Source organism: Opisthocomus hoazin, chromosome 9 (genome assembly GCF_030867145.1).
Source record: "Opisthocomus hoazin isolate bOpiHoa1 chromosome 9, bOpiHoa1.hap1, whole genome shotgun sequence".
Lineage (NCBI taxonomy): Eukaryota > Metazoa > Chordata > Aves > Opisthocomiformes > Opisthocomidae > Opisthocomus > Opisthocomus hoazin.
The window spans coordinates 18,251,137-18,272,631 of record NC_134422.1 but is presented as its reverse complement, the minus strand read 5'-3'; the positions used below and the strand labels follow the sequence as shown (position 1 = coordinate 18,272,631).

General features: G+C 54.4%; 1 protein-coding gene across 1 annotated transcript; it reads right to left on the bottom strand.

The window, feature by feature from the left end:
• Nucleotides 1-339: 339 nt before the first annotated feature.
• On the bottom strand, nt 340-20,755 carry ARPC2 (actin related protein 2/3 complex subunit 2). Its single transcript, XM_075429731.1, has 10 exons — nt 20,558-20,755; nt 10,804-10,838; nt 9,658-9,770; nt 7,515-7,560; nt 6,752-6,938; nt 6,230-6,323; nt 3,797-3,923; nt 2,326-2,426; nt 1,748-1,848; nt 340-786 (listed from the first exon to the last, which is right to left on the bottom strand). The coding sequence occupies exons 1-10, from the start codon at nt 20,629-20,631 to the stop codon at nt 762-764; spliced, it is 903 nt and encodes a 300-aa protein (XP_075285846.1). The 5' UTR covers nt 20,632-20,755; the 3' UTR covers nt 340-761.
• Nucleotides 20,756-21,495: the final 740 nt, after the last annotated feature.

Sequence of the window (21,495 nt, the reverse complement as noted above, 5' to 3'; positions counted from 1 at the left end):
GGGATCTCCTCAGTATCCAACCATGGCCTGAAGATCAACGGCAGAGGGTTTTATGCTGGTCATGGTGGAGGCAGAGACCCCCATCCCGGCTCTCCCTGTTAGGGGGAAGGAGGGGGTCAGGGTAGGAGAATCTTGCTCTGTGCAGCCCAGGAGTTCCCTAACACAACAGGCTTCTCGCTCCTAGCCCTGGGCACAGCACCCCGCTTCAGCCCCCGACACAGAGATCGCCAGAAGTGATTTGCTCCGAGGTACAGTAATGACTGCCCTTGCGCCTGTGCCTCCAAATGCCTCTCCCAGGGCATGGCCACATGCATTGACAAGCCAAAGCCCCACAGCCCCTTAAGATAGAAAGATCTCCTTTATTAATGAACCCCAACAGTATTTCTTCAGATACAGGAGTTTTGAACTCAAATACTCAGAAGAAAACAAGTTAATATTGCATTATTCTCATAAGAAATACTGCAACTTATTTCCGGTAACATATTGCAAAGCGAAACAGCTCGAAAAAGAAAAAAAAAAAAAATTAAAAAAGAAAAGAAATTAAGTCAATCAAACTGGAATTAAGGTTTTGTTTCTTGGAACGATCGAGTCCTCGCAAGCACAGCTCGTTTCTGCAGATTACTCCCCAAACTGTCGTACAAACAGACCCCGATTGCTTGAATTCCTTATGAGCCCACAGAGGTGCAACATTAAAAGCTACGATTATCAGGTAGCAAGTGCCCCAACCTTCATCCTCCACGGCAGCCTCAGTGACCCTGGCGTTAACGGGTTGTGAACGTCTTCCCCCTGGAAGGACGCAGAGAGAGGTCAGCCCAGCCCCCGGCGCTGTTTGGGGGTGCCCCGGGTGGCTGCAGGGCTGCTGGTGGGGCACACGCTTGCACCGAGCTCTCCAAGCCAGGCAGGCACCGCTGGCTTGGAGCTCGCAGGCATCTGGGGTTGCAGAACCCGGTCACGGGGCTGTGGGGAGGGGTTGGCTTTTGCAGAGGGGATGACGCTGCTGCCCTGGAGCGGAATGCAAAGGGGACACGCCAGGATGCGCAGAGAGAGGACACCAAGGGGTTCTGGGATCAGCAGAGGGTAAAGGACACCAGGGACATGATCATATAACCACTCTCCTTCGTCCGGGCTGCTTTAGAGGCAGGCAGGCAGCCAGCCAGCGTGGTGGGCCAGGAGCTGTCTGCTGGCCCGGGGCTCTGAGGAGCTCCAGATGCACTGCACCGGCCAGCGGGAACCTGCTCCAGCACCCGCAAACCCCCAGGAAAAACCTGGCCACTCTGCCTCCCGAACTGGAGCTGTCCCCAGAGCCAGTCAACCAGCTTTAATACCACTGGCGAAAAGCCCTATGAATGCCACCATGGTCTTGAGGGGACCATGGAGACACCAGGGCTTGCAAAGCCATGTATGAGCCTTCCTTTGCACCAGGCCTGCTGGCACAGGGCTTGCCACAGACCCAGCTCCTACGAAGGATGCATGAGGCAGTAAGCGAGCGCGGTAGAGGGAGCACAGGGGTCCTGAGGGGCCAACGCACCCTGATCCCGGTCATCCACCTGGAGGCACCCAGGCAAGCGTGTCACTATGAGATACCCCCCCCTTTCTCTCTCAGCTGGGGTCCCAGCACAGCAGGTCCTGGTCTGGTCACCCTCGCAGCACCCCAGTCCTCCCGGGACCGGAGTACGCTGAGCTGAGAAGGAGCAAGCACGTGGCTGGCAGAGAAGCCCAGAGAGCCAGGCCCTGCTTTGCTACTCACGTGATTGTTTTCATTTCTTTCTTCTCTGCATCTGGACGGGCACGGTTCAGCACCTTGAGGAAATCCGATGTTTTCGCCCTCATACGTGTGTGAATATAGGCCTGCGTTGCATTGGGACAAAACGGGGGCACGTCAGGATCCTGTCCTCACAGCTAAGACTGCCAGTCACGGGGTAGGAGCTGCCTTTCTGCTCCCCGTTGGGAGAGCACCTTGCTCTGCTCAGCCACGGAGCTATGGGGGGAATTCAGGAGGCAACAGGGGAAGTGACTGCCTGAGCGCTGGTCAAAGCCAGGTCTCACTGAACAATTACCCTCGTTTCTGTTCCCAGAAAGAAAACCAGAATCAAAAAGGGAAAAAAAACCCCGACATCACTGCTAGGATGGAAAACAAACGTGCTTTTGCCTGTGCCAAAGAACAGGTGGTGCTGCATCATTTGCCAGCCTGGCGTGACTGGGGAGAGCAACGCCAGACCCCAGCGAGTCCTCAGGGGGACACCCCTGCCCCGTGCTCCTCCCCTGCAGCACCCAGGTTAGATGGGGGCAGCTGCCCTGCATTCCCCAGCCCCGTCCCCTCAGTACCTTCGAGCACTTGATGTGATAGTGCAGGTAGTCCCGGAATGTGTGGATCAGGTTTATGGTGTTGTCTCTGGCAGCAGCATTGGTGTGACGGGGGAACAGCACTGGAAGAAGAGGGGGACACAAAGCGTCAGTGCCTCCCAGGGCTACTGAAGGGCTTCAGGTTCCTCCAGTGCTGGAGGCTTCAGGGTGTGCCGCTCCGAACGCCCGATTTGCTCTCAACAAAGAGCCCTTTATGGTGACACGTATCAAGATCAAGCAGCACTTGTGATTTTAAACACAGGGCTCAGCAGCACTTTTCCACGTCTCCCGCAGCAGCCTGGACACAGCTGCGTGCTCTGGAGGACACAGGCAAGGCCAAGTGCCCAGAGAAGACAGCACTGTAGGAAGCCACACGACGCTACTTCAGTGCTTGGGAGAAGCAAACGGAGCAGAGAGCTGGGAGGCAGACAAGGACGGCCGGGCTGCTCAACTGATTTTAAGATCCAGTCTACCCTTGGATCTTGAAATCAGTTGTGGATCCCTGCCCAACAGCTTGCAGGCCCTGTGACAGAGCCAGACTTGGCCTTTCCACGGGCTGGTGCCTTGCTAAGCGTCCCGGATCCAAGGGCTGAAAGACCTTCTTGTCTGGGTGATCTCACCTGGGACTGTCTGATCAGATTACAGGGAAATTTTGTCTGGATAAGAATGAAGCCTTGCTCACCGTCCCAGACCCGCCACTAGACAGCCCTCCCACAGCTGACAAGCTGCCCTAACCGTAGGGCACCGTTCCCAGCACGGGAGGAGGGCAGTGCTAACTTCACCCTGCCCTGCAACGTCTGTGGCTCTGAACTGCAGGAATGCCAGCCTGAGAGAGACCCTAACGGCACATCCAACCAGGAGCCCCAGTTTCTCTGGAAGAGACTTTTCCCTTTGAACAGGGCAGGGTTTGGGCTCCTCAGCTGCCCAGGAGGAAGTGATGACTCTGCTGGCCAGCACCTCTGCAGACAGGGGAAAGTGGCTCGTCAGAGATGGAAGTGCTGGGCCCAGAGCAAAGAGGCAGAGCTGGAGAAGCAGAACTCGCTGCCCTGCTCCTGCCCTCTGACTGCCTCTGCTGACCAAGTACTGCACAGTGCCTGCAGCTGGACAAGCTACAGGCACCCTTGCACGAAACCTCCCATAAGAAGCCTCCAGCTTCCACACTATCACAGCGAAGCCGCCCTTCCCTTGCTCCCAAACGCTGAACTTATTTTGTAGGCAGACACTGAATGACTTGATGCCCACCTCCACACTGCCTTGCCCACAGCAGTGACCTGATACAGTAAAGGGACAGACCGAAGGGCGCAGACAGCGCAGAATGCAACTCCAGAGTCCCTTCAGCCTCCGATGACCCATCTGAACACTTGGGGAAGGTGAATTCCTTTTTGTTTTTCACGCAGCAGCAGGAGCCTCTTTCCTCCCCGCGTATCCCCAGGCATCAAAGCTGCCTGCTTACCGAAGGTGATGTAGCCAATATTGTCGCCGACGGCCGCGTCTGTGTCTTTCAGCTCCAAGGGCGGCTCCCTGTGGCTGAAGAGCACCTGTGGGGCTGTGTGACTGGCCCGGCGACCCTCCTTGAACTCCTGAACAAGACAAAGCGAAGGTGAGTCCCACTGTGACACTCCAGCAACATGCTGGGAAAGCAAATAGGGTGTCCCCACTCCCACAGGGCAACGGAGCCGGAAGTTTCCCAGCTTTCCCTGAACGGGCCGAGTGCATCAGGCCAAACCTCTGGAAAACAATCCTTTTTCCCAGCAGAACCAGACCAAAATGCACGGCTGTCATGGGTTTACAGGTGTCCGTAACGCAGCCCCTCAGCTGGGGTGGCCTTCAGTGTCACAATTCCTGCCACGGGTGTCCTGTGGAAGGGAGACCTCTGAGCAAGCACATGAGACAGCACAGCTCCTGCTGGGAAGTCAACACCATCAATGCTTCCAGCGAAAGCAGGCAGCGCCCATCACCCCAGAGGAAAAGAAATTCTCAGAAAGGGCTGCAAGGTCTCCACTGCAACCAGTGTAAAGGCTCTGCCATTCGAGAATGCGTCTCGTTGCCTAGGCATTAAGAGGCAGCTATGGGGTTTGAAGCGTCTGTGTGAAGACTGCTCCTCCTAACACTTCTCTGCCTCCAGGCAGGGAGATTCCTTCCACCAGGGAACCTCTCTGACAGCAGCACAACCCCCATCTCACATAAAATGAACTGGCTCTGCATTTCAGGAGTTACAGGACTGTCTCTACGTGGAGCTGGGAGTCCAGACAACATTCCCCTGCACCAAGGCAGGGCAGACTCCCCACTGCCTCACTGACCCCCAACACAACCTACACGGCCTCTCCTCCCTTCTTAGCACAGCTCACCCTGGGAAGGGCAGGAGCATCCGTGCCCCTTTTAGTGCCCCTTTTAGAGAACCGAGTCATTCACTGGGGTTTCCTTAATGAAATGCTTAGCTTGCACTTAGTCTGCGTATGCCAGAGGGTGAAATGGTTCAAACGGCTTCACTGGTTCGTTAATGGTCAGATTTTCTCCATGAGAGCCCAGATGAGCCGCCACCGTGCCAGCTGGGCTGTGTTACACAAGAGCAATAGCTGGAGGGAAGGAGCCAGCGTGACTCAGAGTGGAAATTCTTGTGGCTGGGCAGGAGCAGGGTTTGCTGTTGTAAAAACCAAGAACTTGGGACATGGAGACTCTGGGACAGCTGCTGCCTTGGAGCCCTGCTGCCTCCCCAGCAGACCCACAAACCCTGTTTTGTTCCCCTCGCACCTCCCTTCCTGTTTGGAAAGCTGAATTCCAGGCTGTGGGATATGCTGGTGGGGAAAAGCTCAAAGCCAGAGCAGACGCCCTGCTCGTACCTAAAGAACACAGAGCTGCGAGATAAGACTCTCATCACAACAGACCCTGTTCTAATGATCGGCAACACAGGTAAACTGGTATCCAGCAAACTGGGCCAGTAACTTGCTGTCCACGAGCCTGTCGGGACCACAGCCTGGCACCTCTGAACAGATAGACTAAAGCTCCTGTTGCCCCAGAACACCCTGCTGGGTGCTGCTCCAGGGCCATGCCAGCGCAGGAGGCTCCCCAGTGCTGCAGCAGACACAAGGTGAGCTGGGCAGGCCAGTGACATGGATGAACAGACGTACCCGCACGCACTGAGCCTTCCCCAGCTGCAAGCAGACGTCTCAATCTCCACAGGCTGCACGCAGTCACTAACAGACAGGCAAAGTGGTTGCTGCAGGCCTCTGAATGCTTCCCTGCTAAGTGGCAGTTGCAAAGGGCAGCTGAGTCCAGAAGTACTTGGCATTATGCTGATTGATTCAAGTCCGCAAACTAAGCAAATTCATAGCTTTGAAAAGCTCAAATCTGAGAGCCCATCGTGGCATATAAGAGCAGTCACTCTGAGCTGCTGAGTGTCTCTGCAGCATCTGAGCTTTAGCAGGAACAAACTTTGAGGTGAAGACAACTCTGAACACCATCCCAGGCACGGCACAACATCGCCTCGCCCCTTCTGCTCCCTCTACGGCCTCCCCACCGCACTCAGCTCCTCAGCTGGCTGGCAATCCCTGCACCACAGCTAGCTGCACTGCAGGGCCTGAAGGTGGACAATGAAGTATTCACTGGGGTGTTTCTCAGCTGTAACACGTCTGGTTGTCCATGTGAGCAAGACCATTGGTAATAAAGACGCCAATGCAAGAGCCTGGATTAGAAAATACACCACCTACGCCTATTGACATGGTTCTTCCATCCCAGTGCAGCCTGGAGCCCTGCAAAGTATTTACATGCATTAAACTGCCTGTGAGCTCACTTCAGCCTAACATCTGCTTGTTTGGCAATGCTGCTTCGAGCAAGAAGGCATCTGAATCGCGGACCAGACCCTTTCCCCATAATTCAGTTTCCATACCTGCATAAACACCTTTCCGATCACCACGTCATCATCATCCTTAAATACTGTGCTGAACACAACCGTGACGCGGTCCTTTTTCGCCTCGACATACCTGCAAGTGGGTGACAGAGGAGAACCCAGCTGTGAACAAGAACTAAGAAGTACAACCGGATGAGGAAGCAACCACGTGACGAGGCCAAGTGGATACAACAACCATTCACAAGCCTGGCTGCTGAAAATCTCCCCTCCCTCAAGACAGTATTTACAGGGAGCGAAACACTTCTGTTGGCAACGGCCAGTTCCTCTCCTGCATGCAGCCACAAGTGCTGCCACTAATAGAGACTCTTGCGTAACATCCCTGCAGCCCGAGGGATGAGCATTACCCTCATACTTCTGACAGCCTAGGACAGGCCCTTATTGCCCTGCCAAAGTATGAAGCAGTAGGATTTCCTGACTTTCCATCGCAACCTACGGCTGTGAGCAGAAGCAGAGTGCACCGACAGCTGTCCGACTCCCGTGCTGCTTGGTTTGAACACTTACATTGTCTCATCGTCCCTGTAGTGGATGACAGCTCTTTTTTCCCCTTCTTTGCCCTCTTCCTGGAATTTGAAGTACTTCTCAAAGACAGAAGCAAAGCAGTTGCGCTTCAACATGCCGGCTTGGTGCACGATACCATCCTTGTCTGCGGGAAGGTTCTCCAGGTCGTAGAGCAAAGAGACATTGTAACCTGGGGAGGGACAGCCACTAACCTTAATAATCTAGGCAACGCCTTAATGAAGCCAGAGACGTTTTCCAGAAAGAGGCACCTACAGTCCCACCTTTTCCTTAAGCCCTCCCAGCAGCCCCAGGGGTGAGTGATTCCCACTCCAAGCACTGCCAGCAGCCAGGCCTGAACGCAGTGCGTGGCCATGGTAACGCTCCTGGGGCTCCTTCCCGAGCTCCCAGGCACACGTGCTGGCTGAGCTGCTCCCAAGTTTTTGCAGTGAGTAGGAAGAGATGCTGTCACAGGTAACCATGGTTTTCCTGTGTCTCACAAAGCGTCTTTGAGAAGCACAAAGACCCAACCGTGAGGAACAGAGGCTTCCCGGAGGAGGGCTGCATCCAGAATTACAGCTTGTGCTGCCAGCTACTTCAGCCCTGACGTACCTGAGCCACCTTTTAAATTGCCATTCATTGTACAGACAGCCCCAGAGATCAAGCCCTTGAAGTGCAGCCTTCATTTGAGCATTCCTGAGGTGACTTTAGTCATTTTGGAATTGCATTCACACACACATACACAGAGTAAATGTTATCTCAGCGTTACCTGACTCAGGATTTACCAAGTAGTTTCCATAGACTTTCTTCAATACCTACGAAAGAAATTAAACGTTGAGAGCACAAGCTATCAGAGCTGTTTGCTGCCAGCCCAGGCCATGTTCAATCTCCATTTAGAAACATAAAATTTGGCATATGCCTCCCCCCAGTCTAAGTGAATTTGGACAAATATTAAGTCATTGGCTTCTAGTATTATTGGCTGCTCACACTCTAGGCAGAGCTCAGAACTGAAACTTTTCAAAGTTCTTGCCAGTCTCGAACTCCTGCGGGTAAGAAAACCCCTTCCAAACGCCTCACACCTTCAAAGGAGAACTGTCAGCAGAGCTCGACACAGCAGATCCGAGGGCTACAACCCACCCTCCCGTTTGAAGGTGGATGCAAAGTGTGCCCCGTCCCTCTCCTTGCAGGAAGGCAAGCTCGGAGCAGGGGTTAAGTGCAGCACAGCCGGGTGATTGCCCATCCTGTCTCAGCCTATTGCACGGGACAGATGGGGATGGAGAGGAAACTGCCAGGCAGCTTGGATGCCTCCCAGAAGCAGAGCCGCCTACAGCACAGCAAAAACCTTTCTTCAAACATAATCACTCTGAATTTTACATCAATGGCAATTTTCAACTGAGCCATAGCTCTGTGTCAATGAGGGGGCTGGGAACAGGAGGTATTTCACAGAGAAGAACACAACAATGCTGTGGAAGAACCAGCCCTCCTGCGATGACACCCACTACCACGCAGAGAGGATGCATGGGCTCTCTGCATGCCAAAACCTCCTCTCAGCAGAGAGCCTGCCTGCCTGCAGCGACCCAGGACATGCTCTCTTAGCAGGAACCCCACTTCGTGCTCCGCGGAGCGGGGTTTCAGCAAAGACAGAGCAGAAACAAGCTCCATCATCTCCAGAGAAGCACAGAAAGCAACAGTTTGCTAAATAGTAATTCAAAAATGTAATTTCTATTTAGTAAGCACTCCCAAGGCAGTCCTGCAGACATCCCATCTTCCTCTCACAGCTTGGGAAGTTGCCTGTCACTGCCTGCACTCTCAGCACGGCCCTGGCACAGCAGCCGGGCTCAGAGAGGAACACCGCTCCCCAGCCGTCACCGCAGTGGCTGCTGGTGCACACTGGTGTCAGCCGCTCGCCCACCACAGTGACTCTCTTGGGATCAGGCACTGTGCCAGTCCTCACTAAACATGCTCAGGGGGCTCCACCATTTGGGCTGCTTGACTCTCTTGTTTGCTGGCAGCAGCACCTTCAGTGGGGCAGCTCCTGCTACCCTGTTCCGTAGCGGGCAATGCTGCACCTAGAAAGCTCTGCGTATAGGAACCAGGAAAGCAGGACACTCAGTCATATGCATTCTGACATTGGTAGGTCTGGTAGCAACTCGCAGCAATTCACTTTGGGTTCAAATTCCCTTTTTCTTGCCAGATTCTCCATAAACTAATGGAGCAGTTTCCTCGTTTTCCTCCAAGGACAGACACCCAGAGGCAAACCCCTGCTGAAGGGCCTTGGGTGAACCCCATTTGCTACCATGCGGAGATTTGAAAACCGCCTCAGGAACTGAGTCACACTTCCTGCCTCGCCACCCAACCACGGGGCAGAGAGGCTCCTTCTTTCTACCATAAATGGCCCTCCGCAGCCCCGGCCCATTCAACAGGAACTGAGCCCACTACTTCACACAGCAGTGGCGAAAAGGGAACCAGACAGTCTGCAGATGAAGGTCTGCGCTCACAGCAGGAGCCCGCCACTCGCTCTCAAGTGCGGTTTGAGTCAGAAGAGCAGCGCCATGGGACTCCGGATTTGTCCGAGTGCCTGATGTCACTTGCAGCACAGCACTCGGGAGCTACTTCTACACGGTCAGGCCTCACGCTCACTTGGACTTTCGAAATTAGTGATGCCTTCTGGCTTTCAGGCTGCAGGGTCATATAAGCTGACCTCTTCTTCGTGAGAAAGCGTGAACACATTTTGCCCTTGCCTTGCAGCAAAGTGGGACTCCTGGCTGCCACAGGGCTGCTCCTTTGATTGGCGTGAGATGGGAGCACAGATGCTTCTCTAAGGGTTAGATATTAGATCCACTAACATCGCAAGGACACTGCGCATGCTAGGACAGCATTTGCAGGCTCCAGGCGCAGAGATGCTCACTCACCTCGTCAGCGCCGTGTTCCTGGAGTTCCTTGTAGAATTTCAGAGAAATACTGACCATCACTTTCGTCTTGTCTCCATTGGGGTTTGAAATATGGTAAAGGACTCCATCAAAGTCTACAAAGCAAGAGAGAGAAACGTGAGGGAACAGGAACCAGTTCCTATTTCTGAGTAAGGTTTTCCCTACATGTTCTAGGAACTACACAAAGCGACACTGTTCCCTCTGCTCCAGTCCTCACCCATACACCAAGAGAGAAACCCGTAATTGAGAGAAGTGATAATGTCATGTAGAGAGACCTGTTAGCATTCAAAGGGTTGAAACAATTTTGACACCTCTCCATCACAGAAAGCTTTAGTCTAGTGTCATTTAGCATCCCTGGAAATCTGCTTGTGCTCAGCACACGAGGATACAAACATGCAGAGACGGGAGCCTTCTGGATGGCCAGCACAGAAAGTGACTGACGTGTCCACTGGGCCAGAGCTGCAGCCTGGAGGAGAAAATGCCTCTGCCAGCAAAGGCAGCTCAGCCGCTGCCTGCTAAGACAGCTTCCACTTCACTGCAGAATGGGCAGGGAGGGCAGGAGGCAGGGAAAGGCTACCCTCCAGCTGCCTAGCGAGCTCTGCTTCCCCATGGAACCCTGCAGCATTCACAGATTCTTGGTAACAGAAGCAAAAAACAAATGAAAAAAAAAAAAAAATCAGTTGCTGAATGAACACTTGAACTTCCTCGGCACTTCTCATCCTGGAGAGCAAACTTCAGGTGACGAATCCATCTCGCCTATCACCCCAAGCCGGCTTTCTAACAACCCAAACCAGATGGTGCTAAAGACATAATGACAAGTACCATTAAGGGCAAGACTGGAGAACAGGCGAGGAAGAGAGCTATGTGGCACACACACCCCAAAGTGCTGCCACCGCTGAACTCACTACTGTGTGGAAAGTCCCAGGGAAAGCGGACAGAGAAATAGTGGGACAGCCAACACCGTCGCAGCTCCAGGGACGCTGCAGGGTGTCCACACCGTCTGCCCCTGTGTGGGTCTCCTCCCCATGCAGCAGTGCTGGGTGAATTTGGGCATACCCGGTGTAACTGTGGGCACGCTGTTCGAGCCAGCCCTCTTTTCAGAGAAGTCATGAGAGTTGTGGAGCTTACCTGCAAATGTTACTTCTACTGCCTCTGGTTTATTTCTAAAAAGCAAAGAAAACAAAGGAGGTAAATGAGAACTCAAACAGCAGCCTCCAAGCTGTGAAGCAAAGAGGATTAATGTCTAATCCCTTATTTCTCACAAGCAGCTCTACCTAAAAACCCTTCTAACTCCAGCTGTTCAACTAGCAGATAACCTTTGACAAGAAATCTCGGATTTCTCCCCACTCCTACAAGCACCAGTTTTACCCCAGATGATATAAAATAGGCCTCGAAGCTGGCAAAGATTGTTATTATTTGTAGTTTGTGAACAGATTTTGAGCACGCAGATTTCCAGTTAGAAATATCTGAGAAAGCTACTCGTCACTCAGGAGTTAGTTTCAACAAGTGCACTCTCCGTCCAGAACAGCCACGGTACAGGTTCAGGGACAGAGGCTCTTGTGCAAGTTCCTGCGACACCAGTTCATGGGAGGGACTCGGAGGCTGAGCAATCCTTCCCGACACGGTGCCACTTCACCACCAGCAGCAGCTCTGCAAACACACTGATAGAACTCACTCGCAGAGAACGCTCCTTCTCCAAGCTCAGGGCTAGGAGCAAACCACAGAAACTTTCCAGATGTGCATTTCATCCTGCCCCGCCATGTCCCTTCCGAAATACCCCAACGCTACGCCAACCACCTCTGTGGGAAAAACTGTAGACCTGGGTTTGCCCTAACACTACCCAGCATTTCCTTTAGGATCCCTGATCAGCAACAAGAGAACCCTGCCAGCCAAAGCCGTATCACTCCTTGCGCTGTGGGTATGAAGACTTCACAACATCTCAGCAAACACTATTTGCCAGTTTGTACATAAGTCTAGGAGAGTAGAATCCCATGAAAGATCTAACTGCTCCTGAAAGGGATTTTCTTGGGAGTGGCACGACATAACTGCTGTGGCAGCTCAGAGGGAACTGGTATTCATAGGTCACTCTCCAACAGTGAGCGATGCAATGGTACCTCCACCGCTGAGAGCAAGGGTGGAAAATGAGAACACGATAAAAATGCCAGTCCGCTACTGCTGTTCCACAGCATATCTCTGCTTCTTGTTCAAAAGCGGGTACCGAGTACAGGCTAACGATGCCGCTAACAGAAATCTAGCTTGTAAAACAGTTCATTCACACCCAGCTGAACCAATGTACTGAAATAACTGCCCAAGCCAAAGCCAGTGCGTTGAGGCAACCTTGTGCTCAACTATGCTGCCGCTGCCCAGAGACTAACTCCAAACTTTCTGCCAAAACCTGCTCTGTCCCGGCACGGGATACCAGCTACACCTCAGTACACGCACCAGGCAAGGTGGGGGAAGCGACGATTCGATACCTACTTTTCCTCACCGTATTCTGGAAAGGTTTTAATGATTTTTTTTTTTCCCCCAGCAGAAAGCACTGTTCTTCGATCAGCTTTTTTCTGCTGACAGCCTCAATGCTGGAAGCCAGGAATGACCACGATGTGCTAAAGCTCACGATGGGCAATGCAGGGAGACCAAGGCACTGAACAGCACTGGTCCCAGACTGTGCACTGGGTCAACAACATTTGACTCGGGTGGAAAGGGAGGAGTTTAACCCCCAGCTGGAGATCGTAAGTGGAAACGATGAGGTGTTGCTACTTCTTGAAAGCTGTTAGCTGTGAAAAGCAACAGCCCTTTTTGTAGGGAGGCTGGAGAGCATCCGTCTTTTGTGCTGCATCGTTGAAGATAAAAACCGCACACTTGAAAGAAGCACTGCGAGTGCACCCAAGGCAGGTCCTTTAGTCTGAGAGCCGTGCCAGCTTCCTGCGACCTCTCTCGCTCTCATCTTCGCTTCCCAGCCAGGCCTGAGATGGAGTCTCACAGGGCATCCCTGGCTGCATATTCAGCTCGGGCTCTTGGGAAGAGGAGCAATTCTCCAAGGCACTTCTGCTCACCGAGGACTGCTCGGAGCAGAGATGAAAGAAAATCCCACTGATCCCACTCGGGCAGTCGATGCAGATGCACTCTTCTTTTAGAGCACCACACTCAGACTTGGGAATCAGCTTGGAAGGCAGTATAAATTTTTATAAAAAAAGAAACCTATGTAGGAAGCTTTAAAGATAGCGCAGTCAGGCACACGAGAGCTAGGAATATTTAAGAGGACACGTCCTTAAAGCTCGGTTCCACCTTCTCAGATTTACACCATTCAAACCACATTCACCCCCGGACACGGAGCTGATGCCTCCCGGAGCCCCAACTCCCAGCAGAGCCTCCGAACAGAGCACCTCCCTCCAAGCAACGCGGCGAGGCAACTGACAGCCAGCGAGCATGGAGTGGTTACACCGAGGAAGGACAACGATCCCCTGCTCGCTCGCCCAGTACCCCAGGGGACAGCAAGAAGCTCACTTGTCACGTTATTTAAGAAGCCGTGCGACACCACGTACCCAAGGTCGGTTAATGGCTCTGCACGACAGCCTTTGTTCTGCACACAAAAGCTTATGGCTGACACGGCCCCATTTCTGAATATTTCATTGCGCAAGCACGGATTTCTTCAAGAAGTTATTTTAACACTGAGTCGGCGAGTGGCTTGGTTCTTGCCCTCAGGGATGGTAAGGAGGGGAGATATTTAAGGGAAAAGCAGGTAACTGGGCAGAACTTTGGGTGCTGAATATTCAGCCACTTCCCAGCACACAGCCCAGTGAAGCGAGCGCTCACGTGAGCCACATACAGAGCTCCTCGCAGCCACACCGGCCCTGTCATCTACTGCAGGGTGGTTTTTCTGCCTCGCCTGGCACACACCTGGCCTGGCCCAGGGGAGAACAGGGAAGGATCAGAAGCGTGGCTGGGAGCAAAGCGAGCTCTCTCAGGCCTTCACAGTTCAGCAGCCTTACAATCCCAAAGTTTAAAATGCTTCTATTTATTTCTCTGGCTCACTTTACCAAAACCATGCTGGCTACTTAAAACGTTTCTACAACACAAAAATCACCTCTTTTGCTACTCAAGTCGTTGCTCCCCCACCAAGAAGTCCTGAGCAGAAGGGAGAGGAGCTCTCACCTCCAGCCTCCCGCAGCTTCCGGACAAGCGACGGTGCCGCAGGTCGCACACACACCATCACTTCCCCTCAACCTCCCACCAACCCCATCTTCTGCCAGCAGAAATAGCAGCAGGGACGTGCCCGGCACCCTGCAGCGGCACAGCGTGTCCTCACCGCGGTCGGCCCTCTCGGCCTGCCCTGCTCTTGCGGAGGGGATGCATGGCAGGGCTGGGACCGGGGCTGTGCTGCTGCAGGGTCAGTACCGGCTGCTGTCAGGCTCCTGGCGTGATCCTGAAGGGCTCTGCCAGGTCTAGCACTCTCCAGTGTCCTCTGCCTCCATGATGAGATCCATCCGCATCCGCAGCGAGAATCAGCAGTTTAGCAGCTTGGAGCAGAGTGACTGTAAATCCCAGCCATCCTTCTCACATTGTGCTTTGAAGCAGGACTCTGGGCAGCCAGGAGCTCGTTTGGGTATCACTTCCACCCCTGATTCAAGTCTCAAAGAACCAGACTAAGGCTGGCTATGCTTGGGGGGTTTCAGACAGTGCAGCCCATCTGCTCCTGAGGCAGAGCGCTGCTGGGACCCCTGCAAGCTCCTTGCCACCAGCGCTACCTGAACCATAGCCTCCCCCAGCAGCCTTCCCTGTTTGCTACCCTCTGCCCGCAACGGATAATAAAACCAGCTCACATTGGGAATAACTGAGTTGGCTCCTCTCTGCACTGAATGCCAAACCCAGACCAGACCTTTCTGCAAAACCCTGCCTGAACTTCGACGCTAAAATGGCAGCTGTTCCAAGCAGTGGCAACGGTCCATTTTCTGATAACACTTACCAGGTTTGAAGTCGAATCCACACCAAATCCCATCTGCCCTCTGCTTGTAACAATAAAAGGCCCCTGACAGGTTTTACGTCTTCTTGCCCGCATACCTCCTATTCATCTCCAAATGGCTCCTACGCTCCGTCCATCTAATACAAAGCCAGCTCCAAATCAGATTTTTCACCCCGGCAGAACATCCACGAAGAGCCGCAGTGCCCATGGAGAGACGCCAGTGAGCACTTAAGCACAACAGCAAATCTTTTCTTCTGACAGCATTTCCTCAATTTTGACTCGGACAACTTCCAAACTTCCCCGCTTCATTCTCAGGCCACGGAGGCTCTTAGCCATATGTTACAACAAATTTAAGAACAGAAGAACGAAGACTGCAATTATGCAGAGCCCACATCTTCTGTATTAGGCAGACCTAAATGCAATCTTGGCCGAAAACTGTACTGAAGCATCTCCCACATCACAGTTAAGGAAGGAGAATGGCAATTATTTTAAAAGCTGCAGGCATGCAGACATTCTAATCTCTTGCCCCAGAGCAGAGGGGATGAAAAAAAAAAAAAAAAGAAACCTCTGAGCAGAGCTTTCAGATCACTGGAGTCGACACAGTTTAGAGAGAGCGAGCCAGATTCAGCGACAGACTGCAGGCTCTCGCTAGAGAAAGGTCACCCCAATAAAAAAATTATGAGCAATGTCTAAAATTATCTGAACAGTTCCTCCGCTCCTGGGCCCCGCTCAGCTAACAAAAGCTACTCTGCGTAAGCTGAGGGAGTGTACGAAATCAAAGAGCTCCCGTAGCTCTGGCAGCACACCCACCACGAACTCGAGCAGAAGAGCTCCATCAGGGAAATGCTGAGCAGTGGCAGCAACCCCCTCCGTGTGCCGGCTCTCCCCTCTCAGTTAGGTGACCCCTTCTCCCTTGCAGCAGGCAGGGCAGCCTGGAGAAGGCTGGCAGGTAGCACGGCGTTGGGATTCCCAGCAGACAAAGCACAGGCCAGTCCCGCAGTACACGGTTACAGGCAGGTCTGCTTCCAGCCAGGTCTTCGCCCCGTGTGTCTCCGTCTCTGCTACAGGCAGGTAGCCTGCGGTTCCTCATCGGAGTGATCCAACGCTGCAGCAAGTCTCTGGGGAAGAGCCTTGTTTTGCACACACCCTTCACTATGGCTGCTCAGTACAGCAACTGATACTCACTTTTCTGTGGCATCAAGCACTGGTGGCTGCACCGAGAAATGTTCTCAGAGGATAATACAGAGCAGGACCCTCTTGGGAAGCTGAGATGAAAACTGAGGCTGGAGCAATGGCAGAACCACCTGCGAAAACCTACACTTCTCAGATCCATGTTGCTCTTCCCTCCTGTTCCCTGCACTGTTGCTCGAAAGCAGAGCGCTGCCTAGCTCCAGACAGAGGTGGTTCATGATCCACCACTACCACAAAGTCCCCTTCTCTGGTGGCTGAAGCCAGATGTGCTGTGGCAGCCCAGGAGCTACGCTCAAACACTTGCAGCATGCTCAGCCAACGCGGACAGCCAAGGTTTACCACTGGTGCCGCCCACGTCACGCTGATCCCAGGGGCACTGCTGTCTGACTGCAGCATCGCCTGAGCACTCCCCAGAGTCAGGCAGACTGAGCTTCAGCAGGTGAGGTCGTAACAGGGGAGACATGCGGCTCCAGGCCGGGCTTGCAAAGACACTGAGCCAGCACTCGCCATTGCTGCTGAAGGAAGGAGATCTGATCCCTGCTCTTCCACTGCACCATGGCGAGCAGCCTCTGCACAATGAATGGGATGAGGAAACTCATCTGAGCTAAAAACACCCAGTTTTGCCTGTTTAATTTTAACCTAGCTTACTTCCCCAATCCCTGAAGCCATAGAAATGCCTGTGTCAGCAAGAAGAAAGGGGTGGCAGAGGAGCAACCTCTGTTTTCGGTGGGGCTGCTGAGCTCCCCTGAAGCACTGAAGCCACAGATCGCCATGGTCACTCCCGCAGGGAGTTCCTCAGCAGTGCCTGGCAGGACCCAAAGCTCCTCTACCCTCCTAGCATGCCCACCAGGCTCCAGATGCTCCTTGGTCTCCCCATGATGAATCCAGTTCGCATGTCACATCACGAACACAAAGTCCACACTACCCGGTTTCACCCAGCGCTCAGCCTCCCTGTCTGAAGGGCTCACCTCTGCAGCCGACAAGCACCGCAGCGACCGCAAATGGGAAACACCATAAAGCACGCGGGCACAGCTTCAGCCCAGCTCTCCAACCAGCTCACAGGAACAGCTCCACAGCAGGGAAGTTCAAGCTTCAGCTGTTTTCCCATGTAGCTAACAGTCATGAAGCCCTGCGGATTTGTACCTACTAAAGGCTGTAAAGAAACCGAAGATTTGAGATTCTCTTCTCTCCGCCCCCAACCAAGGGAAAAGACACGCTGTTCTCCAGCTATGCAAATTTGTTTTCTTTTGCACAGTGGGTAAATACTAAGTAACAGTTTGAGATACATGACTAATTTACCGGAGATTTAGGGGCAAGCTATGTACGGCTGGAAAACGAAATCGAGCAGACAAAACTGGACAGCAAGTCTGTTTTGGGAGGCAGTTCCTCCCTGTGTGTCAAACAGAACAAGTATTCACCAGACACAGAAGAAAACCATCAAAATGTTTTACACTTCAGTTGATTGTTGGGGTTTTTTCCTGTCTGTGTGGTTAGCAAAAGGAAGCATTGACAAGAAATAAAATCTTCCAACTGGTTCGAGCTGATCCCCTCACATCACGCTTCTACCAGAAATGGGAAAACCCAAGTGCCACTCTAGCTTCTAGGCAACTTCTTAAGTCAAAACGAATTAGTCAAAAGCTTATGGAACAGTTTATTCTCCTGACACCTACAAAAGCTCACAACACACTTGTTTCCAGGTACTGACCAGGTATTCCCCCACTGCAGCAGTTTGACACTTGAAAGTTTCAGCAGCAAATTCTTAAGTTATTTCAACAGATTCTGGTACCTTTAGGCCTTTATTTAAAAATGTGGTTGGCTTAAGGAAATCAATTTAAAACAAGAAATTACAATATTAAATAAAGGAAAAAAAAAATCAGATGCATTGAAGTCCATTACCTGTCACTATCTTCATCTCGATACCACCGTTCAATGGTGGCTGTCCAAGCAGGTGAGATTTCCATGGGTTTTGCCCACAAACTAAATTTGGAACCACCCTATTCACAGGCGGATGCTGCCAAGTCCCAAGGACCTTGTCAAGGGAGGACTCTCAATACGTGGGTTAGGCCCTGCCTCGAGTGCCGATCTGCCTGCAGCCTGCCAAGGCACCTTCCACGCTGGGAGCTCCAGAGACAACTGACGGACCTTCACGCAGAGCCGATTCCCACGTATCTTGTATGACAATAATGTTACAAGCAGTTATTAGCTCCAGCTTCTCAATGTGACCTAGTTCTATACCATACGGTGAAATACAAAGTGTCTCTCACCTGAGGGCCCAGGAAGGCTCTGCAGGGAACCTGCTGAGTCCCCGCCGTGGGAAGCAGAGGGGAGCGACACAGCCCATGTCACAGAACAGGTCTCCAGCAAAGGATTTGGAAACTGACCCCGCCCTGCCCGACTCCCAGGCTGGCGCCAAAGCCACCAGGCACACCTGGCCCTGAGACAACCACTACAGACAAATCTGCGCACCACATCTGCCCCGCTGCTGGCTTACAGCAAATGGCTCAAAATAAATGCTGTCTCAGTGTCCAGACTCACTTCTCCCAGTCACCGAATCCCTCGAGGCTTGGCCTTGCCCTGACTGTCCTGTGTCTGTCCCCAAAACACGCCTTGGGAAAACCATCAACAAAACGGTGAAAGACAGCAAATCCCCTCCTGCCTCCAGGCTCAGCGCCATGGGAATGACCCCAGAACCGTGGCTGGAAGGAAAAGAAATTTCACGTGACTAAACACTGCATAACACCCATTCCCTCAAAGACTTGAAACCAAGATTTAAAAACAAACAAACAAACAAACAAACAACACCTCCCTGCACATCTCAGGTGTTTGGCTCCGCCCCGCACTTGCCTGCACAGGAGGGCCCCAGCACAAGCACAGAAGAAAATGCAGAAGCAAATAACTTCCTCTCCTCCAGCAACACACTCAAGGCACAAAACTTATCTAGAAATGACATCTACAGAAAAGAACGTGCTGCAGATGAGTAAGAGGCAGAAGCAGAGCACCATCAGCCGCACTGAGAATCGATCCAGGAACAACCAGTAACACCAGGCAAGCGTGCCGAGGCAGAAGCGAGAAGGCTTTGCTGCATGGCGAAGCGGAAACTTTGGGGGCTGCAGGCTGGTGCAGAGTGAGCAACCCCAGCTCTGGTCGCACAGAGGCAGGGTTGAGGCACGTTTAAACCCGCAGACTGCCACCTCCACATTTACACCGACACAGGGACGCACGTGCATTTTCTCTCCAGCAGGAAGAGTGCCTCAGAACGGACTTATGATGAATGAGCGTTTTTGACACATGCTATTCACCGCCATAAACGTAGTATTTTCTAATGGATGCAGCTGCAACACCATAGCGGTCACCTGGGAGCTCTCCCTTCCCAGTGCGGTGCCTGTGCTTTGGGGGAACCTGTTGCATAAAATGATCAGGCTCAAGAAGAATAAAAAGCCTGCCAGCAGCCTGGCTGTCCTGCAAGGCAGTGCAGCCTGTGAGGCTAATTTAGGAAATGAAAAAATCCAAAACAAAACCAAACCCTGAGCAAGAAGTCAACTGAGAGGGGACAGCAGAGGAAATGTCCTCTGTCACAGTTCTGCATGCTAAAGGCTGAGAGCTTTGATACTGCTGGAGGGAAAGGTAACAGAGAAAACGGCACCTGCCTGGGGGGTCCCTTCCCGGAGCAGCCTGGGCCCAGCTCTCTGAGGCACCAGGGCAGGCTCCACCCCAGAGATAACACCACAGCGCTTTGCTTCCCAAGGCTTTGTCTCCGTACAAAGGTGCCCGGTGTAACTCACGCCAGCCGACAGCGCAGCGAGCTCACGGGCAGCTCAGCTGCAGATAACGACGTTTATACACAGGGACTCTCTTCCGAGCTAAGCTGTGCTCAGACAGCACCTTTACAGCCCCAGCGTGACACGCGCAGCGCAACAATCACTGGCTACCCTGGGTCTGAACTGTCCCAGTCAGAGATGCAGGTGCAAACCAGCCCCTCCAACCCACCCCCTGAGGCCAGGACACACACTGGGGCCGTGACAGAGCCGTGGGCCTGCATCCCTCGGACTTAGCTAAGTGAAGGGGCGCAGGCTGGAATCTCCCCCCCACCCCCAAAGCAAAAGGCTGATGCCAGGGCTCTGCACACAGGCTCCCTGTTCCTGGCTCCCCGGCATGTTCTGTACCAGCGCTGGCACCACGCTGGGCCCGTTCCGATGGATGAAGGCTGCTTTACCCACAGCACACACCCCTGCGAACCCACCTTTCCCCCAGCTCCCCCCTTGCCCAGGCCCTCTCCTGCAGTTCACCTAGTCCCATCCTCACGCCCGGCTCGCCCCCACACCGCGAGCCCCAGCACCCCCCTCCCCACGCCTCCGGGTCTCCGCACCGCCCAAGCACGAACCACCCCGTCGGACCCCGCTCCAACTCTGCCCGCCCCGCTTTGCCCCCTCACCCCCCAGGCCTTCACCCTGCCCAGGCTCCGGTCAGCTCCCCCATCCCGGCCCGGCTCCATCCCCCGGCCCCCACCCGGCCTGGTTATCGCCGCCCCCCCAGCCCAGCGCAGTCCCTCCCGCCCCTGGGCCCCATCCCGCACCGGCGCTGCCCGTCCCGACCCACCCGCCCAGGCCTCCGGCACCACCCTGACCCCGTCAGCCGGCGCCCCCCTGCCCCTCCCTCAGGCCGCGGCTCCGGCCCCGCCGCTCCCGTCCCCGCCCCGGTCAGGCCCGGCCCTCCCCACCCCGTCCCTACCCGGCGGCCGCGCCCTCGAACTTGAGCGTGAGGGTCTCCTCGATGATGCGGTTGTTGACCTCGAGCAGGATCATGTCGGTGCCGGGGAGGGGGGGGGAAGGGGCTCTCAGGGCGCCGAGGCCGGAGGAAGCCGAGCCCGCTGCGCGCACCGGGGACCCGCCCGAGCCTGCGCCGCCGCTTCCGCTCTCGCGCCCGCGCGTCACTTCCGGCCCCGCCGGAGCCGGCGGGAGGTGGCGCCCGCGCGCCCGCCCCGCCCCCGCCCTCCGCGCTGACGTCACGGGGTGCCCCGCCCCCCGCCGGCCCGCCGGGAAAGGGGGGCGCCGGGGGTCCCCCCCCAAATGTGGGGGGGCATGGGCAGAGGGGTGCCCCGGGGGGCTGGGGGCTGCTCTTGGTACGGGAAGCCCCCCCAGCTGGGGGGGCGGGGCATGGGGAGCGGCTGGGGTCAGGGGGTCCCCGAAAATGTGGGGGTGTCCCCAGGGTTTTGTGGTGCGCCTGGGGTCAGGGGGTCTCCAAAAATGTGGAGGTGCCCCCAGGGTTATGGGGAGCACCTGGGGTCAGGAGGTCCCCTAGAAGTGTGAAGGTGCCCCCAGGGTTTTGTGGTGTGCCTGGGGTCAGGGGGGTCCCCAAAATAGTGGAGGTGTCCCCAGGGTTATGGGATGCGCCTGGGGTCAGGGTGTCCTCGAAAGTGTGGAGGTGTCCCCAGGGAAGAGGGATGCCTCCAGGCAGAGGTGGGTGTGCCCCGGCGCACGGGGGTCTGCACAAGAGTGGGGTGCTGCAGGGACACGGGGGTGCCCACGGGGGAAAGGTGTCTCCCGCGGGCTGGATGGTTCCAGGGTTACGGGACCCCAGAGGTGTAAGGGGGGGCCCCAGGGAACCGGGGTGACCCGGGGTGATGCCCCGAAGGGATGGGGGTCCCCAAAATCATGGGAGTACCCCAG